The 20,413-nt window shown below is 37.9% G+C and overlaps 1 protein-coding gene across 2 annotated transcripts in view; it reads left to right on the top strand.

Annotated features, from left to right (window-relative positions):
• LOC132117549 (gamma-aminobutyric acid receptor subunit beta-2) overlaps positions 1-20,413 on the top strand; it is a 108,404-nt gene that overhangs the window by 36,190 nt on the left and 51,801 nt on the right. For both annotated transcript variants that reach the window (XM_059526904.1, XM_059526905.1), the window contains exon 4: positions 13,265-13,485. In XM_059526904.1, the coding sequence (XP_059382887.1) occupies positions 13,265-13,485 (221 nt within the window). The remainder of the gene's footprint in view (positions 1-13,264; positions 13,486-20,413) is intronic.

Below are 20,413 nucleotides of genomic sequence, written 5' to 3'. Positions count from 1 at the left end.
TCCTGATCACCGCTTAGCATAAGCTTCTCCTGGCCGGAGGCCTCAGCCTCAGCGCACCATGGAGGAAACATGTAACCAGAGGGTTTCTGCCCACTGACTGGCCACCGAGAGGGGCGCGGTAGGACACCATGGCCGCCACGTAGACCTTCAGGGTGGAGTAGGTCAACCCTGCGGAGAGCCTGCAGGAACTCCAGCACTGTACCATACAGGCAGTTAACTGGGTCGAGCTGGCGGTCTCCGCACCAAGAAGTGAAAAGCTTCCACTTCAAGGCATACAGTTTCCTCTTTAAGGGAGCTCTGGATTGGAGAATGGTCTTACAACCTCGGTTGAGAGACTGGAAGCTAAGAGTTGTGCCTCCTCAGAGACAGCACCTACAGCCTCTAAGCTCCATGCGGGGGCGCACCCTCCGCCTGCGAGAGGAGATCTCTCCTGACGGGAACCTCCCATGGAGTGCCGTCAAAAAGAGAAATCAGGCCCAGGAACCATACCCGGCCTGTCCAGAACGGGGCTACTAACAGCAGCCGGACTCCGTCCCGGCGCACTCTCTCCAGAACTGGTCTCTGATGTCACCCGCCTATGATGTCTCACCCTTCCTTTGGACTGATTGTTAGGAAAAATGTTAGGACACTGTACAAATTGTGAGGAAAACAGGAATGGAATAATTTATAAATCTCATAAACTTATATTTTATTCAGAATAGAACATAGATAACATATCAAATGTTGAAAGAGAGACATTCTAAATGTCATTCCAAACATTGGCTCATTTTGGATTTCATGAGAGCTACACATTCCAAAGAAAGTTGGGACAGGTAGCAATAAGAGGCCGGAAAAGTTAAATTTACATATAAGGAACAGCTGGAGGACCAATTTACAACTTATTAGGTCAATTGACAACATGATTGGGTATAAAAAGAGCCTTTTATAGTGGCAGTGTCTCTCAGAATTCCAGATGGGTAGAGGATCACCAATTCCCCAAATGCTGCAGCGAAAAATAGTGGCACAATATCAGAAAGGAGTTTCTCTGAGAAAAAGTTATCATCATCTACAGTGCATAATATCATCCAATGATTCAGACACTGCATCACATACAGGAATGCTACTGTAATGGAAATCACAACATGGGCTCAGGAATACTTCCAGAAAACACTGTCGGTGAACACAATCCACCGTTCCATTCGCCATTGCCAGCTAAAACTCTATAGGTCAAAAAAGAAGCCATATCTAAACATGATCCAGAAGCGCAGGCGTTTTCTCTGGGCCAGGCTCATTTAAAATGGACTGTGACAAAGTGGAAAACTGTTCTGTGGTCAGTGTCCATTTTTTCATGGGCAGCTTACACATCTGGAAAGGCACCATCAATCCTGAAAGCTATATCCAAGTTCTATAACAACATATGCTCTCATCCAGACATCGTCTCTTTCAGGGAAGACCTTGCATTTTCCAACATGACAATGCCAGGTCACATACTGCATCAATTAAACATCATGGCTGCGTAGAAGAAGGATCCGGGTACTGAAATGGCCAGCCTGCAGTCCAGATCTTTCACCCATAGATAACATTTGGCGCATCATAAAGAGGAAGATGTAACAAAAAAGACCTAAGACAGTTGAGTAGGGTGACCATATGGGCCGTTCATACGGGACACGCCCAGCCAGGATTTTAATATTGCCTAAAATATCCAGGTTTTGGCTATATATATAAAAAAAGAGTCAATAAAAAAATAATGTGACAGAGCTCAAACTCAAGACACACAGCAGAAACAAACAGTTCCTGTGCATTACGGAAAAAAAAAGGACTTGATTGGCTTTAACTGTCAAAATTGACATTCATGTCAGCATTCTGTAGCATTAAAAAAAAAAAAAAAACTGCTGATCAACACTGCAATTGCCTTGTGTGTCGTTTTCCCCATTTTAGAGACATAGCAGTTGTGAGATGCATGGGGGGAAACACATGGCATTTCATTACAGAGCCAAAGCATAGTGAGTACAATCTGCTCAAAGACTGTCTAAATCCTGTGGCGGCCTGCTACATCTTAATCTATGAGAACAGAGGGATATGCACAGAGGTCTGGCTTATGTGACTTCCCACTCCTAGCGATTATACTGCTCCGATTGTGTGCATTTTGAGTGTGAGGCTTCATTCAACTGTCCTGCTGTGACTTCAGACATATCTAGCGTAAATCTCAGCTGGTGTGTGAACAGCTGCTCTTTTTTCCATGAGTTGAAACTATAAAAATAATGATAATTAATACTAATAATTACAATAACAACAACAATAGTATTAATAATAATTCATTATTATGAAGATGATGATTATTATTATTAATTAAATGAAATTAAATGTATGCATTTAGCAGACACTTTTATCCAAAGCGACTTACAGTGCATTCAGACCATGAGTTTTTACATATCATGTGTCCCCAGGGAATCGAACCCCCATTAATTACGTTTAAATATTTGTGTCAAACAAAATCATAAAAAAAAGTCAATATTTTTTGCTTTATTTTCTTTAAACGTATAACATAAGCCTATCACTGGCCCACAATCCATCTATTATGCAATAGTTTCTGTCAGTACAGGCTTTTGTTCATATACTTTGTCGACAATATTTACTGTGGTTAATTTGCATTGCACTGTTTTTCATACTGTAAGTTTTATTTTAACATTGTGATAAGTTAAAGGGAAAGTTCACCTAAAAATGTACATTTCTGTCATTGATTTCTCACCCTCATGTTGTTCCAAATTTGTAAGACCTCCGTTCATCTTCGTAACACAAATTAAAGGGGTGGTTGATTGCAATATCACTTTTTTTAAAGTTTAGTTTGAGTGTAATGTTGCTGTTTGAGCATTAACAATATCTGCAAAGTTATGACGCTGAAAGTTCAATGCAAACGGGGATATTGTCTTTTAAAATTATGGCAGTGTAATGCCTACAAAAATGCCTTGTGGGGACTATGATGAGTTACTTCCTGAGTTTGTGACATCACAAACCCAGATAAACCCTGCCCCTGGGATCAGTGTTCTAAAACAGCGGTTCTTAATCCTGTTTCTCATGTTCTCCTGCTCTCCATCTCTCTCTCGCTCTCTCTCTCTCTCTCTCTCTCTCTCTCTCTCTCTCATTCAGCTCATTAGCTATGATAATCATTAAACATGGATGCGTGTGCGGTTGCTGTTCTGTATTAAAGCTTTAATCTGGATAAAACCATAAATTAAAATCTAACACAAGCAATATCATTTGCAAATGACATCGTATCTAAAAGTATGAGACAACAACAAACATAAACATACCATTAAGAGCTGTGTGTTTGCAGATGTTTTGCACAATCCACTTCACTAATATCCTCTGCTTTTCAAACAGGCTCAAATTGATTAGAGATATTGACGATGCCTTTGCTTACAATACAACCGGAGCACATTCTGAGGTGAGGGGCGGGACGTTTAGATGCACATTAGTAGTTTAGTCAATCACAACACTCTGGGCCAGCTAAACAATCTGAGCCCATTGCGTATTTCTGAGGGAGGGGGGTCATAAAACCAGGAAATCATCAGAGCATTTATAGGAGAAGAGATAGAGTGGTAAAGAATAAAGGTAACTTTTTTTATTTTTTAACAAAACATTAACACGTCAGACTGCACCCCACAAACACAATCAAGCATAGAAAAAAAAAAGTCAACCAACTCTTTAAGATATTTTACATTGCTGCCCCTCCATAGACAGCAATGTAATTACTGCGATCAAGGCTCAGAAATATAGCAAGGACATCGGTAAAATAGTCCATGTGACATCAGAGTCATTTTACGAAGCTAAAAGAATACTTTTTGTTCACAAAGAAAACAAAAATAATTACTTCATTCAATAATTTGTCTCCTCCGCATTGTGCCATTTTGGTGAGTATCACATATATAAACAACATATTTTATTTGCTCACAAAAAGTATTTTCGTAGCTTTGTATAATTACCGTTGAACCACTGATGTCACATGGATTATTTCAAATATGTCCTTGCTACGTTTCTGAGCAAATACACATTTTTGTATGTCTAGTATACTTTGTAATAAAAATATTTCCATGAATTGCAAAATACTGTATGCTTATCAGCTGTTACAGAGCTGAAACAACACTGCAATAATGCAACTCATTATTCACATACTTGTGATGGTAAAAGGAATTGTAATAGTTATTGTTTATTTTGTGTTACACAACTGTGCATACACAAAATATAAGAAAGCAGATTTTAGACTGAATAAGTCGCAGCCTTGCATTTAGCAAACAGATTCTGCTTCTGCTGATGTTTAATAAAAAGAAAGCTTTTTTTGTTTGTTTGTTTTTTATTGTTGTTTTTTTTACTTAGCAGAGAAGATTTGAGGCTTCACACTTTTCTCAGTAATCATCCAGGTGCTGTCATTTATTTCTCTGGCCAATGCACACAAATTAGCACAAAAAAAAAAAAAACTCACCCAGAGAAAACACACATTAAGTCAGAAGCGCGAATAACAGTCAATTACATCACATCGCCTTTGAGCTTCCAGTGCCTTTCACATTCTAGTCCCCAAATTCAAAGAGCACCGCCATGAAATAGAGAAGCAAATAAAAAAAAAGGATAAAAAAAGCCACTTCAGGCCTTGCCCTCATGTCTGCACTGCTTCCTTCACCTGACAAGTATATATATATATATATATATATATATATATATATATATATATATACGTTTATATATAGAGATACGTGTGTGTGTGTGTGTGTGTGTGTGCGTGTGTGTGTGTGTGTGTGTGTGTGTGTGTGTGTATCTAAAACTATTTTTTTGCCAACACAGGGTAGGAGGAAGTCAACCGAGACAAGTTGTCCTTGGAAAGAACAGGACCAGTAATTTAGGTTCCAAAGTTTCTATAAAGCCATCAGCCATGACCAGTCCTATCTGAATTTCTCAGTTTTGGTCTATTGAGTTGCACATTGTTCAGTGTCCACAAAAATCTAATCAAAAGTGTATGGGATTTAAATCCTGCCATGATTCAAAACTGAAAATACAGTTCTGAAAGGTTGAAACTAAGTGTTCGAAAACTCAAAATCTTACAAAAAAAAGTTTTGCAAGATCGAAAAATAAGATTTGCAAGCTTGCAAAATGAAAAAAAAAAAAAAAATATCTATGCAAACATTATGTTGTTTTTTAGATTTCCTTCTTCAGAACTGCAACATTTTTTTTACGATGTTGCGCAAATAATTTTTCAGAGTTTCAAATTTGTCAGTGTTCTCCCACTGTATTAGATTGTTTTCCAGGTTTGAAACCTTGTAAGTAGTGATCTGAAAACTGGTGTGCGAATGTGTGAAATTTTGTTTTGAAATTCTGAAAACAGAGCTTCGCAGGCTTGCAAAGTGGTAAAAAAATTACATCTCTTCAAACATAATTTTGTTTTTGAGTTTTCCCTCATCAGAATTGCAACACTCTTTTTTTATGGTGTTGTGCAATCATTTTTTCAGAGTTTCAAATTTGTCACTGTTCTCCCAGTGTATAGTTTGCTTTCAAGATTTGAAACCTTGTAAATAGTGATCTGAAAACTGGTGTGCGAATAGGTGAAAAAAAGTTTTGAAACTGAAAACTGAGGTTCGAAAGGGCGAAACTTATTACGTTACATTACATTTGCACTCCTATTGCAGACTATTTTTTCAGAGCTGAGTTTACAACACCCACTTTGCGGAGATACGCACACACAGTTGTGAGCTTGCGACTCACGTGATTTGTGGCAGTGTTGTCACGCAGCTCTGCTCTCTGAAACTCTGAAACTCAGACTGAGCGAAAATGAAGCTTCGCAACCTCGCAACTAAAAAAAAGCCTGGAGGGAGGGCCTTCTGCTCTCGGCCAATGCTTTGCTGTCTGCTGAGGTACAGTCCAATCACAAGTCGTATTTACTGGAAAGGTGGGATTGACCGACTGCTCCGCCAATGACAAAAGCGCACAGGATACGCAAAATAAACAGTCCTAAAATTTAAAATAAGGTTACCGACTTGTCGCTTGAATTCATTATACAATTGCCAGTAGCCACTGAGTTTACCACTGATAGACCGGCGGTGCATCAGTATACACACTCACCTCACGCAGCGAACAACTCACTTTCCTCAACTCAGTTTCTTTCTCGGGGGGCGGGGGGTTGGTCCTGTAGCTAATTTCACATAATGATTACAATGCTTTTTTTTTGTGCTGGTAGTAGGCTAGGACTTATCCATCTTCAAGAATCAGCTTAAAACACATCTCTTCCAAATGTATTTGACCTTCTAACTTTAATACTCACTATTCTTAAAAAAAAAGAATAATATTAAGCTTTCTATTCTTTTGTATTCTATCGGTTTTCTTTTATTATACAATTAACAAAGGCAAAAAAGACCTCTAACTCTAGCTTGCTCTATTCCTTTTCTATTCTGTTATCAGTATTTCTTTATTATATTATTTAAAAGCCTTTGTTACGTGTAAGCTAACTGAGACTTGTTATAGCACTTGTATATTTGTTGTTTTTTTTATTCCATTGTCCTCATACGCTGTTTGTGACGGATTGAGAGAGGATAAAGCTGACATTTTGAGTCACCGACTTTGCAAAAACCCAACAAAAACACGTCCTAAGAGTCCAAAAGCATTCACTTTGCAATGAAGCCTGTTAGAATTAATAAATACAGTTAGAATGTCCTTATAATTTAAGCCATGAAAAAAATGGTGTACGTTTTTATATTCATTGAACATTAATTATTGAGTATCAGCACGTGCGCGAGCACAAATGTGCTATTAATTTTATAGCTACAACAGTGCATAGGAGCGCAACTGCCCGGGCACTTTGGAAAGAAGGAGAAAGCGACGCGTTTTCCACGCGTTTTTAGGCGCGACATGTGAACGGCCCTTAACACGGTGTTTTGTTCCTTGACTCTTTTGTTTCCTTTCTAATAGAATCAGCCGTTTTGAACGAAAATTTTGATTTGAACGATTCAATAAATAGCCTACTTAAAACCATGGTTTTGCTGTCACCTACTGGCGTTTTTATTGTCATCATTATTTATCAATGACAGACCTAAACCAGACAAGGTGCAAGCACTAGCCTACTACCAGCACAAAAAAAAAATCATTGTAATCATTATGTGAAATTAGCTACAGGACCAACCCCCCGCCCCCCGAGAAAGAAACTGAGTTGAGGAAAGTGAGTTGTTCGCTGCGTGAGGTGAGTGTGTATACTGATGCACCGCCGGTCTATCAGTGGTAAAGTCAGTGGCTACTGGCAATTGTATAATGAATTCAAGCGACAAGTCGGTAACCTTATTTTAAATTTTAGGACTGTTTATTTTGCGTATCCTGTGCGCTTTTGTCATTGGCGGAGCAGTCGGTCAATCCCACCTTTCCAGTAAATACGACTTGTGATTGGATTGTACCTCAGCAGACAGCAAAGCATTGGCCGAGAGCAGAAGGCCCTCCCTCCAGATTTTTTTTTAGTTGCGAGGTTGCGAAGCTTCATTTTCGCTCAGTCTGAGTTTCAGAGTTTCAGAGAGCAGAGCTGCGTGACAACACTGCCACAAATCACGTGATTCGCAAGCTCACAACTGTGTGTGCGTATCTCCGAAAAGTGGATGTTGTAAACACAGCTCTGAAAAAATAGTCTGCAATAGGAGTGCAAATGTAATGTAACGTAATAAGCTTCGCCCTTTCGAACCTCAGTTTTCAGAGTTTCAAAACTTTTTTTCACCTATTCGCACACCAGTTTTCAGATCACTATTTACAAGGTTTCAAATCTTGAAAGCAAACTGTACACTGGGAGAACAGTGACAAATTCGAAACTCTGAAAAAATGATTGCACAACACCATAAAAAAAGAGTGTTGCACTTCTGATGAGGGAAAACTCAAAAACAAAATTATGTTTGAAGAGATGTAATTTTTTTACCACTTTGCAAGCCTGCGAAGCTCTGTTTTCAGAGCTTGATTTTTTTTTTTGCTGTAAAGACCAACTTAGACTATTGTGTACTTCTAACTGGTCCATTTTCACATAGCTTGGAACTCTCTATGGATCAAAATGGATCAAGGACATTTTCTAAAAAGATCTATATTGGTATTGGATATTGTTTAGAACTTTGGAGATTTTAGAATGATGTTATTTTATTTATTTATTTATTTTGTGGCAAAACATTTACATAAGAGAGATGTAAGAGCTACTGTAAATGAAATGGTAGTTGGCACCTGCTGGTTTCAGGAAATGTTAGGGCATGTTACTAAAATATCACCCTTGGTAATGCATATGCTGCATCTCCTGAATTTAAACTCAACAACCGAACATCAGACAGCTCTAATTGTGCCTAGCAATTGTTGCACTCAGACGTGGCAATCCTCTCAGTTTAATTACCTCTTAAGTGGTGGTCACCCATTACTGTAGAGCCAGATGACATCTGAAGAGGATGCCAGCTCTTTGATGAGCTTCAATAACAGATGATCTCCCTTTAGCTGATCCTTAAGACACTTCTTACAAATCTCTTTCCAGGGAATGTTTGCTCAAACATCTCTGTAATGTTTAAAACAGTAGCCAAATTAAATACATAGTTCACCCAAAATATTTAATTCAGATCTGCTGTATATCAGAGGTATAGTTACAGAAAATAAGCATTTAATAACAATGTACTTAGTAAGTATGTGTTGTGACATTGTAATTGCATATGCAATTACACTGTTGACCCGAAAACTAGCATTAAAACTAGACATAATCCTACCAATAGCCCTACTGCAACTGTAAGCCTCTATTGCAAATAATATTCAAAAAGAACAACATGTAAATACAAAATGAGTAGTTTTTCTGTAAACCACAAAAATCATGCATCATTAAAGAAAAAACAGCTGGCTAAATTACTTCCAAATTTTAGTCCATTACTGATTACATATTACATGAAGATAACTGTAGTTAGTCACATAATCTAGACCAGCGGTCTCTCTTAGTTAACCCACCTGATTCAGATAACCAGCTCGTTAGAAGAGAAAAAAAAACTGGGCTTAATTAAATAACTGCTGTGAGTTTGTGAGTTGATAAAAAAAGCTAAAAATTAAATCATGAAAATGTTAAATAAATTATTTAAACACTTAACACTATACATATAAATATATTTCTTTTTTTGCATGTCAATATGACCATTAATTGTAAACATGCCAATTTTTGGAATATTAACTTCAGATATTTTTCAAGTTAATATTTCATGTCAAAGGGCTTTGGTTGATAAAAGTATTTGGAAATCCCTGCATTACATGGACAAACATCAATGAAAATGAAAACAACAATTACATTACACCCAAAATCTTTCAGGGTTTGATTGAATTCTGGTAATCAACAGTTACCAGAATTAAGATTCTATGAAATCAGCTTCTCTCCAGCTCTGTTTTTTTTTTTTTTTTTTCATTAATTATAGGCCAGTTTTTGAAGAACAGTTCTTTTAACAAACAAAAGATGTTCAAATACAATTGCATTGTGGTGTCAGGAACACAACCCTTCCCACCCACCCCATCTTACTATACACCATGATGCTCATTATCTCCAATCGTGTGACAGCCTCCTCCACTGAAAAAAAAGTAGGATAGCAATGGTGAAGGCTATTTTACGTTGTTTGCTGCCTCACTGTAGTGTTTCTGATGGTGCACCGGATGTATAGAGCTTTCCCATGCAGGCTACGAGTCACACTTAAACTCCTATCCAGAGTAAATGGATGACAGGTTTCCTGATAGGAGATGGCTTCCTCCAGTATCCCAATACCTGCCCTGATAAAAGACTTATGAGGAGAAACTTAGAACCTTAAGAAGCCTTGTTGATCATGCAAAAATGTCTAAATCTCAGAGACTCAATATCTTTATAAACTTTCCTAAGGATGGTAAGAGAAAGCTTTGAAAGCCTGCCTGGTGTTGCATGGCATTTCATAATGGTGTTTACAGGAAGAGAGCAACAGATTGGGTTTCTCAGCATGTAAACAGAAAAATTTCATCATCACCTCTGAGGTGCCCTGGACTGACATTTAACACCGTGGCCCCAGACAGATTTCTTTTAATGATAAAGGTTAAGCAAATTTCTAAGACTTAATTTGAGCCTACATTATTTATCATTTTGGTGAATGGGTAAAACATTTCCTAAAATGGGTAAATTGCGCTACAGCAGCAACAAATGTTAATGTACAGATATCCACTATAATTATGACAAGGAAGTGTTTACAATGGTGAATTCCTCACATTTATTGTAATGGGAGGCTCTAAACTGAGTTTATACTAACTGACTTTTAAATTGTGCTAAATGAACCCCAAACTGAAATATAATATACTAAGCTGTACATGTCTACCATAGTAAAACAAATACTATTTGCCTTTTGGGATTTGATTTGGTCACATGACCCAATTATAACAATTTCAAGGAAAATCAATGGAACACAAACACACTTTATGTTCACAGAAGCAAAGCATGAATGATTTCAGTGCGATGCTTAATTTTTAAAGGTAAAAGAGTCTTGTCTGGGGTGACAAGGGGAGAAACATATGCTACTTAAAAGTTAGATCGTGTCGATTAATGTACAAACCAATGGGCAAAAAAGTGAGAGAGAGTTGACCATCTGTAATCCCACCACTCACACTCATGGAAACTCTTCAAGATTTTATTTACATTGTAAAGTCTTTGTACAGCAGTAAAGGGGAAGGGAAAGTTAAAAAAAAACAAGTTTAACAATACGGATAATTCATAAAGAAAAGATAAGACACTTATAGCTTCAGGAGGGGGTTAAGGCCAAAATAACAAACAAAAAGGGAATGCTACCTGGGAGTAAAGGGAGTCTAACTTACCTAGCAAACAAAGACATCAAAATAAACATCATTTCTCTTCGCTGACTTCCTCACTGTTCCACAAAACCAGGAGAAAAGCATACATTGATAAAATAAAAGTGGCACCCACCTCCTTACTGCATCTGCAGGCAGAAACATAACCCATAATCACTACAGCCAGTACAACAGGCTTTCTTGAAGAAACATTAAGGGCCCTGACCACACAATAGTGATCAAATACAACAGGCTTTCTTAAAGCAGCACTAATGATCAAATACAACAGGCTTTCTTAAAGCAGCAGCACCACCACCACCAACCCTACCCCTACCTCTACCTCTAACCCTACTCCTACTCCTACCCCGACCCCTACTCCTACCCCTACCCCTACCCCTACTCCTACTCCTACTCCTACTCCTACTCCTACTCCTACTCCTACCCCTACCGCTACACCTACTCCTACTCCTACTCCTACCCCTACCCCTACTCCTATTCCTATTCCTACTCCTACTCCTACTCCTACTCCTACTCCTATTCCTCCATCTGAGAAAACAGACTGGTCAAACTCTCTCTGGTGAACAGTCCGTTCCTTCTGTTTAAATACAAGCTCCTCTTCACAGCTCTGACGAGGAACAGGTGACATCAATTAAGCTTCTGTGAGAGAACAGGGAGGAACAGAGGAAAACAGGCAAAAACTATACTTCCCAACAGGATGTTAGGCATCAGGGAAGCAAAATATTACACACAGAGTTTCACAGTATTAACAACAATGACATACGTGTGGTATGCACCTTTTTCTGACATTTGTTTTATGGCAGAACTGCAAATGTCTCATAGTATAAAAGAAACAAAATGTGAGTGTTATTTCTGTGATTTGTGTAATTCATAATGGAATATGGCAAGACAAGAAACATAAATCAACCTTTACATTAGAATCTTTACATATGCTTCTTACAACATGCTAACCATTGGTCTTATCTTTACAATGTCTTTTGTATTTTATCTGGGGCTAATTTTATCTGATGTAAAGAGCTAACATGGCAAAAAGCTATTTCCTGTATGCTAGTTCAAGCATTCTTTTCAAAATCTTTGTTTTCAGTTTAAGAGATAAAGCCAATTAGGACTCCTAATCCTAAGGTTGTGGGTTTGAGTCTCAGGCAGGCAATACCACGACTGAGGTGCCCTTGAGCAAGGGACTGAACCCTGGGACTGCTCGCTTGTTGAGGCTTATCTAGTGCCCAGTATCATATCTTGCTAGACCTGCCGTTGCATAAGCTGGATTTATGCTTTTGCCTAGCTCCACTTGAGAGCTTCCAATGACTGCGCGGTAAAGGCTTTATACTGTCTCGTTTGTCGTACAGGGTCGAAACACACATGGTTTGGAAAGTGGAATAATTATGAAGGAATAGGAAATGGAAATGGAATACAGCTTATTACATAGTTATCAACAGCAATATTTTTACAGAGATGCTGGAGCATTTGCTGATGGGACAGGTTGCTCTATATATTGTATGTGAAACTGCATTAAAAACTGTAAATAAATTTAACATTAACCAGTGAACATTAACCCACATAAACCAGGGGTACTTCTGAGTTATAACTTCTTTATTTTCTATTATTCATCACTAATATGTTACTTGTCTGCTGTTTAATGATACTATTTTTACAGTTTAAAAAAAAAAAAATCATAAATTTTAAGTGGGAATGGACTGAGTTGGATGGTGTTGGTTCTAAAAAAATAACAAGGTCATTTGTTTTACAAAATAAAAGCAACTATAATATTGAACTGATGAATAGGCTTTCTAATAATATTACGTTTACCTACTTTTGCAACTTATTCTTTGTTGACATGATATTTCACATTTTAGTTGTATATTTCAGAACAACTTTAATTTGCAGCTGAAAATTATCTGCACATTATATCAAAGTTTGAAATGATAATTTGTAATTCTCCCTGGTCTGCCATATACTGTCACCTTCCTGGATCCTTCTCATGTGCATTTGTAGATTCATGATTTTTGTTTTGAAATGCTTATGCAAAAAGTGTCATTGCTGTTTTGGAGGTTAATGAGTTATTTTTTTGTTATATTTTTAGTTTTTGGCAGTCCAAAATTAGCAGTATGCAGGGTTTTAATGAGATTTTATAAATAACGGGCATTCTTTTTAAAAATTATTTGAATGCAATGGTGCATTTAAATACTTTTTTTGCTCTCATCTCTCATTATACCTATGCTCATCTCCTGGGTTTCCCTTATAGATCTCAGCTCCTTAACACTCATTTTTGACCCGATGTGAACAGCTGTGCTTTTAAAGTTATACATCATCGAATTTTAAAGCTAGTTAAACCCCAAAAGACTTTAAAATATACCCCAAAATGCATCCTTCATTCTTTCTATCTATCCTCTTTCTTTGACATTGTTATATTTATATCTCATTAATCTTTTTTGTATGGTTTATTTTTCAGGACTACACACTGACTATGTATTTCCAACAAGCCTGGCGAGACAAGCGTCTGTCCTATTCTGAGATTCCTCTTAACCTGACCCTGGATAACCGGGTAGCCGATCAGCTGTGGGTGCCGGACACATACTTCCTAAATGACAAGAAGTCTTTTGTACATGGTGTAACAGTGAAGAACAGAATGATCCGTCTCCATCCAGATGGCACTGTGCTTTATGGGCTCAGGTAACAATTCAAAAGCATCTATCTGTCACCTAATTATATATAGATAGATAGATAGATAGATAGATAGATAGATAGATAGATAGATAGATAGATAGATAGATAGATAGATTCCTTCCAGTCAACTTTGCATTTAATATGCTTTGATACAGCACTCTGTGAACAGCCACTCCTTTCAGTAATGACCTTCTGTGACTTCAGGATCTTTTAGCACATGGTTTGTTGGCTATGCACTGGTAGTTACCATTACATAACCTCTCTTCCACTTTCTCTGGAGCAAAGAGCAATTAGCCAATTGTTTAAGAGCTTATTATTGCCAGGGCTATTTAGCTCCTCGTTTATAAGAGAGCTACTGTCCTGACCAATCTTCAAATCAAAGGAGTTTAGCTCATTATTCTCTTTGTTGTTTTCAGATGTACATATTTGAAGAATATCTTGTCAGGTTTTGTGTAACCTGTCATTTGCTCTAAGACGCGTCACATTTTTTCTCTTACTGTTAAACTTTTGATGTAATTCACTCATTAACACAGATTATAGTAGTGTTATGTGTTTAAAATCAACAGGTATTGTATAAAACACAATCAGATGTGATTGGTACTGACGTGATGCGTCAATGGTACTGTTATGAGTGAGAGAAGGATATATCTTCCTGAGGAATTTCCTGTAGGGAATGTTATGGAGGAATAGTGAGACGTCTCTATTCACACACCTGAACAAAAAATGGGAAATTAAGCCAGTATACACAAGACATAATAGCTTATGTGTAACGTGTATATTGGCTCAATCATGGGAATTTTCCTTGAATATTCTCTCTTGACTATTGCCATTGAATTTCCAGTTTCTCCTGCAGTGTGTAATGCTGTACCTCCGGCACGTTTAGTATGTGTTAAACAGTGTTTGTAAATTGTCCCTCAGTATCATTTCACTGCATCTCAAGGTGATGGATACTCAGGCAGGCCAGTCTCATTCGTCTTACTCAGAGGCTTTCTGCATAACAAAGGAAGAAGGAATATCAAAGTGGACATTTAAATGAGAGACTAAATAAATCAGCAATAATACACCTATGTATAAAGAAGTACTTATAATCATATTTTGTATATACTGTACATATAAAGACATATGTATTTCATTTATTAATTTATTTATATGTTGAAGTGGAGAACAATCATGCTGAATTGGGTTTTAACAAGAGGCTGATGAATGTAGTCTCATCATGATTATAAAATAGCAGCATGAATAACATATTAGGCACACAGTCTTGTGTTTATATTCAATCATGAATATTGAAGGTGAAGTAACTTCAGTAACTTCAGTAACTTCAGTAACTCATCAGATGAGACTGTCTTGAGTCTGGAGTTGATGCTATTACATTCAGAAGAACCCAAATGAGAATGTATGGGGCAGCATAATTGGATCTGACCAGTGCACATAACCTAACCTGGAGTCTTTTATTAATAGCTTCCTACATTTCACCCGCATACACTGACAAATTTTGTAGGTGGAGTTGACATGACACAGAATGTGCAGTAATATGGTCTGTGGCATGGAAGGATTGACACATGAAAGTTTGCGTCCTTCGGGTCGATCGCTGTCAACCAATCTCAGGGACGGATGCACCTGAAGATATGTTCCTGTGTCCACGTCTTGAACGGTAACAGGTGAAGGGCCGGTTCAAGACATGCAGATCCTAGATTGGTCGTAACCCACCGCCTTTCTTGGGTACAATGAAGTAGGGGTTGTAAAACCCTTGCTACATATTGGCTGGAGGGACCGGCTCTATCGCATCCTTCACCAGTAGGACTCCACACAGAAGACAGGAGCATCATCCACCTTTGTTTATGTGCAGCAGATGCCGCAGAACTTGGGGGGACACCGGGCGAACTGAATCCTATGGTCCACAGGAATCAGCGATATGGAATGGGTAGCCAGGTACCCAGAAACCACACAAGCTGGACCAGCAAGACCACCGACGTACCCACCGCGGGCAGAGGGGTGGAATGAAGGGACCTGGGGAAGGGAGAAGAGCATCCTTCTCTCTCTTGGTCAACCGTCTCTAGGCCGCTTGCTCTTCTGCTTACCGCCAGGTTGACAGTGTCTTGGTGGGGCGGGACGGCCTGCCTATGCCCAGCTCCATGGCACTGCTTGCCTGAGGCTGCAGCGGATGCTGCACGGGAGCTGCGGTGTATGCAGGGGGCCATCCTTGGTGATGAACAGACTGGGGCGCAGCAGCCGGTGAATGGGTGGAGGCACAGCTGCCCACCAGGCAGAAAGTCAGACAGCTTCATTCTGCTTCTGTGAAACCGAGAACTGCTGGGTCATGTTCTCTACTGCGTTGCTGAAAAGGCTGGTCTGAGACCTAGATCGAGATCGAGGCAGAGACAATGGAGCTCCGCTCCTTTGAAGAAACTGAGCTTGGCCTGCGACACTGAGATGATCATCTTCCCACAATGAGAACATGACTCATCCACAAACGCCACCTCAGCGTGCTAAATGCCCAGACACATAAGGCAGAGATAGTGAACATCACTCAGCGCCAGGTAATGACCTCATCCAGAAATGCCCGGGTGATACATTGTCTATGGCAAGACCCACATCGTCTTTACAAAGATGGAACATCAAGTTTGCCACGCAATTTCATCTTTTAAAAGACGCACCCATAAATGTTCTTTTAGAGGAAAAACCTCTTTTAGCATGCTGAAGCGCAAGGGGATATGGCTGCCTGCAACACAGGGGGTAGTGAAACCTGATGTGTGCAATCCATTCGACATGGGAAACCACCACAGCTTAAGCGCAATACCACCAACACGATGAGCTCTCAAAGAGTGCGCTGAGCTCATTCAGTATTCTTCTCTCAGTAGAGTAGTCAGAAGCAGAATGATGTGATCGCTCATCTCTGAAACGAAAAGCTGAATATGAGTTGCACTTGCTGCCTAATTATACTCACGCTGTGATCAGCAGCAGCTGGATCCCATAATGGAATGCCAATGTGCATTGGCTCATTTAGTTTACACTCAGAGTGGATTGGTCTCTCCAAGGAGATCCCAATTCGCCTGTCATTTGATGTGACATTGAAAGTGACTGACTGAAAGGGAACTGAGGGCATCTTACATAAAATAGGACCAAAAAAAAAACAATTACAGGCCCTAACACATACCCTTACATACTGCAGTGTTTCCCAACACTGTTCCTAGACACTCACCAAAACTTTATCAAATTAAAGCATTTCTAAGAGTTTAACCTAAAAAATTGAAATAAGAAGAAGAAGAAGAATAAGAAGAGGAAGAAGAAGAAGAAGAAGAAGAAGAAGAAGAAGAAGAAGAAATGTTAGCATCGCACTGTTAATAAACTGTTTTTCTGCTAACCGTAAGATTGCATTCTCACAAGCTCAAGGTGATAGAGCTTCTGACCCCCAATGTCACGCAGCAAATTGCCAGCTTATTTTTTTCTTTTTTCTGCTGATGTCTCTGACTTCTCTTTCAAGATGAAGGTGGTGTTGAGGAACAGGGGCTAACCCCCCAAACACTGTAAGATGTTTGACTCTTGTGAGAAGTGCAGCAGTGATTGTGAAGCTCAGGAGTGCATTGGGATTTGCTTCTGTGCTTGTAGCTTCAGGGCTTAAATCAGAGCATCTTTCAGACATCTGCCTCTATGCCATGCATGTACACTGTTACGCAGTAAATAATACATGCTAATTTACTGTATGGATAAATCTAATTAAACAAGTTAAAACAACAAATAAAACTGTAAAAAAACTAAAAAACATCTAGTTAATCCTTGGGTTTTATGCTTAAAAAGAATGAATAAATGAATAATCAAATAAATTAATAAATTAGTAATGTATGCCAAAACTACATAAACCCATAGTATAATTCTGAAGTTACTATATCCTATATCCTAGTGCGATTCATAAAATTATTATTTTACACACAATGTCTGTGAACATACTGCACCTAAAATAACTATATTAACATTAAAACTTACAGAGCATGTTGCACAATGCACAGTAAGAGCATCTTGCCACATGCATCTTGATACATGCACACATAATATATTTGCGGCAGACTCATTTAGTTAGTTATTTAGCTAGTCAGTCAGTTAAAAGGTAACACAAAATTAGTACAACAATGGTCACTGTTTTTGTTACCATAGTTAACCTTTTAAAAATGTCTAATATGTACTGCTTAGGTAATAATAAGTACATTTAAGGCACTAATGTGCAAAGGTGTATCTTTTAAATAACAATAAAAATAAGCAAAATGTTGCTTGGAATTGTTTTAGATATGTCCCACAACAGACAGCATCAACTCATCAATGTCAACTACTCAATTATTTAAGCTAGGGACATTATACCAGTACTTTAAACAAAATCATTACTAACATATAAAAGATGAATGCACTCACAAGCATTCTAACTGACAGATATCTGTTTCTGAATGTTCACATACTGATACACTTCACCATAATGCAGTTATTAAATTGATTTGTGAAGAAAATATTTCAGATCTGCACATTGAGACTTGCAGTAAAAATATAGTCCCCATTGTCTGTTATTGCTGAAAAGCAGTGTTTATTTATTTGAGAAATAATTGAAGGCTGTATGTCATCGTTTTCATTTGTTAGAAATTATGTTAGTATTTAACTTTCAATATACAGAAAAAATGTTCAATGGCATGTAATGTTTGGAGAACTAAAATTGGTTTCAAGAATCATGAAATTTGACTGGCATTGGTACTATTGTAATTTTGATTTGAGAAGGATATGTGAGTTTAAGCACAAATGTTTAGTCACTGGTTAGATGTAAAGTGGTGAGTTGAGTTACACTGACATGCGTGCTGTCCTTTAATAAAGCCTTTGACTTCACTGACACTCTTTACATGTAAGATCTCCAGCTATTATATGCACTCATTCTTGATTAAATGAATATGCATGAGAGCATCTCCTAATTAGATTGAGATATGCTCTTTATGTATAACTAATTATAGTATAATTAGCCCTACATTAGTTGAACTATCTTGCTGAAGTAAAGAAATGCATCATTAAAATTATATGATCAGTTACCAAGTGCCTCACAAATCTGCATTAACAGTACTGGAAGTTTCTGCTCAAGTTAATTGAGTTTGCTGCTTTTATATTATTTGAGGTCAAATGCATCATTTGTGACAAAATATATAAGACAAAATATATAATAATAATAATAACAATCATAATAATAATAATAATAATAATAATAAATGTTTACGATAATAAGCTTCTGCAGTAAGCTTGGGCACACAAGTAAGAAGTCTTAATAGTTTTAATAATTTACTTACTGCCTTGATTACTAGACAGTCAGTAATCCACTATATATATATATACACAGTACAGACCAAAAGTTTGAAAACATTACTATTTTTAATGTTTTTGAAAGAAGTTTCTTCTGCTCAAAAATTTGATCAAAAATACAGAAACAAATATAATATTGTGATATATTATTACAATTTAAAATAATTGTTTTTAAATTTATTATACTTTAAATTATCATTTATGTCTGTGCTGCAAAGCTGAATTTTTAGGATCATTATCACATGATCCTTTAGAAATCATTCTAATATGGGGTGCGTTCTCCGATAACGTTGTCTCTTAGCGCGCTACGAATACTCAAAAGGTACACCTTAACTACAGGTATACCTTTGCTACGTGTGTTCTCCGAACTATACCTTAGGATGTTGCTTAAGGTAAACCTTCTTAAGTTCGACCTTAGCAGTTGCTGTCCATGGTGGAGGTGCTGAATAGGTTGATATCGACGCCTCGATGATCGATTGTGCGCTCTTTCCTTCACAGCGGTATAGGTAAAGTATTGAGAAAACAATGTTCTTTATAAAGAAGCGTTTTAGAAATAGTACAAACTGCATTTTTCGGGGCTTATTGAAATAAGTACATGCAGAAATAAATATGAGTATGTGTTTATAATTTAGCAAGTGTACAATCCCAAACCCTCACGGCCATAAGTGTGTTAATGTTCTCCACAACGTATGCTGATTATCCACCAGCCGTATCACATTATTGCCGTAAATCGCTCATTTGTGTAATTGGATGATTTCCTCAATAAAAGCGCAAACATGAGAGACATACCGACATTCACTATGTCGGGGAAAAAAGTCAGCAAAAAGAGATCGCCCAGCCACACTGAGGTCTTACTCAGCCCATATCCATCCCCAACAACCTCCAGAAAACTCCCCAAGGCATAAAAACGAAGAGCCGCCAGCAGCTGAATTTCGGGGCTGAGGGGGTAGCTCCGTCGAGTTTGTCTTGACAAATCTGGGCCAACAAGATGCAAGAGCTGCAGTATTTGCTCCCGTGGCAGGCAATTTTTTTTTTACAATGGTCTCTTGTAAACTAAAATGTTCTCTTATAAAGTAGTTGACATACACTAACTGGCTCCGCGGACGCCGCCGTCTTTGATTTAAAACAAGTACTCGCTGTCTCGCTGCCATAGCTATAAAGTTTGTGTAAACTAATCCTTTTTTATATAGACTCCTAAGCCTTTTCTGTCAAATGGTTCGCCAGCTGATGTGCCTTAGGATAGTAAATAAAAAAGCTAACAACCATTAGTGTATGGAAACTTTATTAATGAAAACACTTCCATACACTGGGTGTAAGCTATAACAACTTAAGTATTTTATGTGTATAATTTTAAAGTAAAGTAAAAATGTAATTTTAATACTAAATCAGATTTTATATTAAATGTTCATATAAAATTTTCTATGTGTAATTAAACTGCGATGTAAAAAATCTTTTTGCGTAGTGGTGGCCACTAGCGGTATGAACCGTCAGCAGCGATAAGGTATAGCTAAGAGCGCTCCAGACCAACCTTACGAACGCATGACTTACAGAAGGTATACTTAACTAAGAAGGTTTCGGAAACCACGTATTAACGATAAGGTACTTCTTA

Source organism: Carassius carassius, chromosome 36 (genome assembly GCF_963082965.1).
Source record: "Carassius carassius chromosome 36, fCarCar2.1, whole genome shotgun sequence".
NCBI classification, from domain to species: Eukaryota; Metazoa; Chordata; class Actinopteri; order Cypriniformes; family Cyprinidae; genus Carassius; species Carassius carassius.
This window is presented reverse-complemented; position numbering and strand designations above follow the sequence as displayed.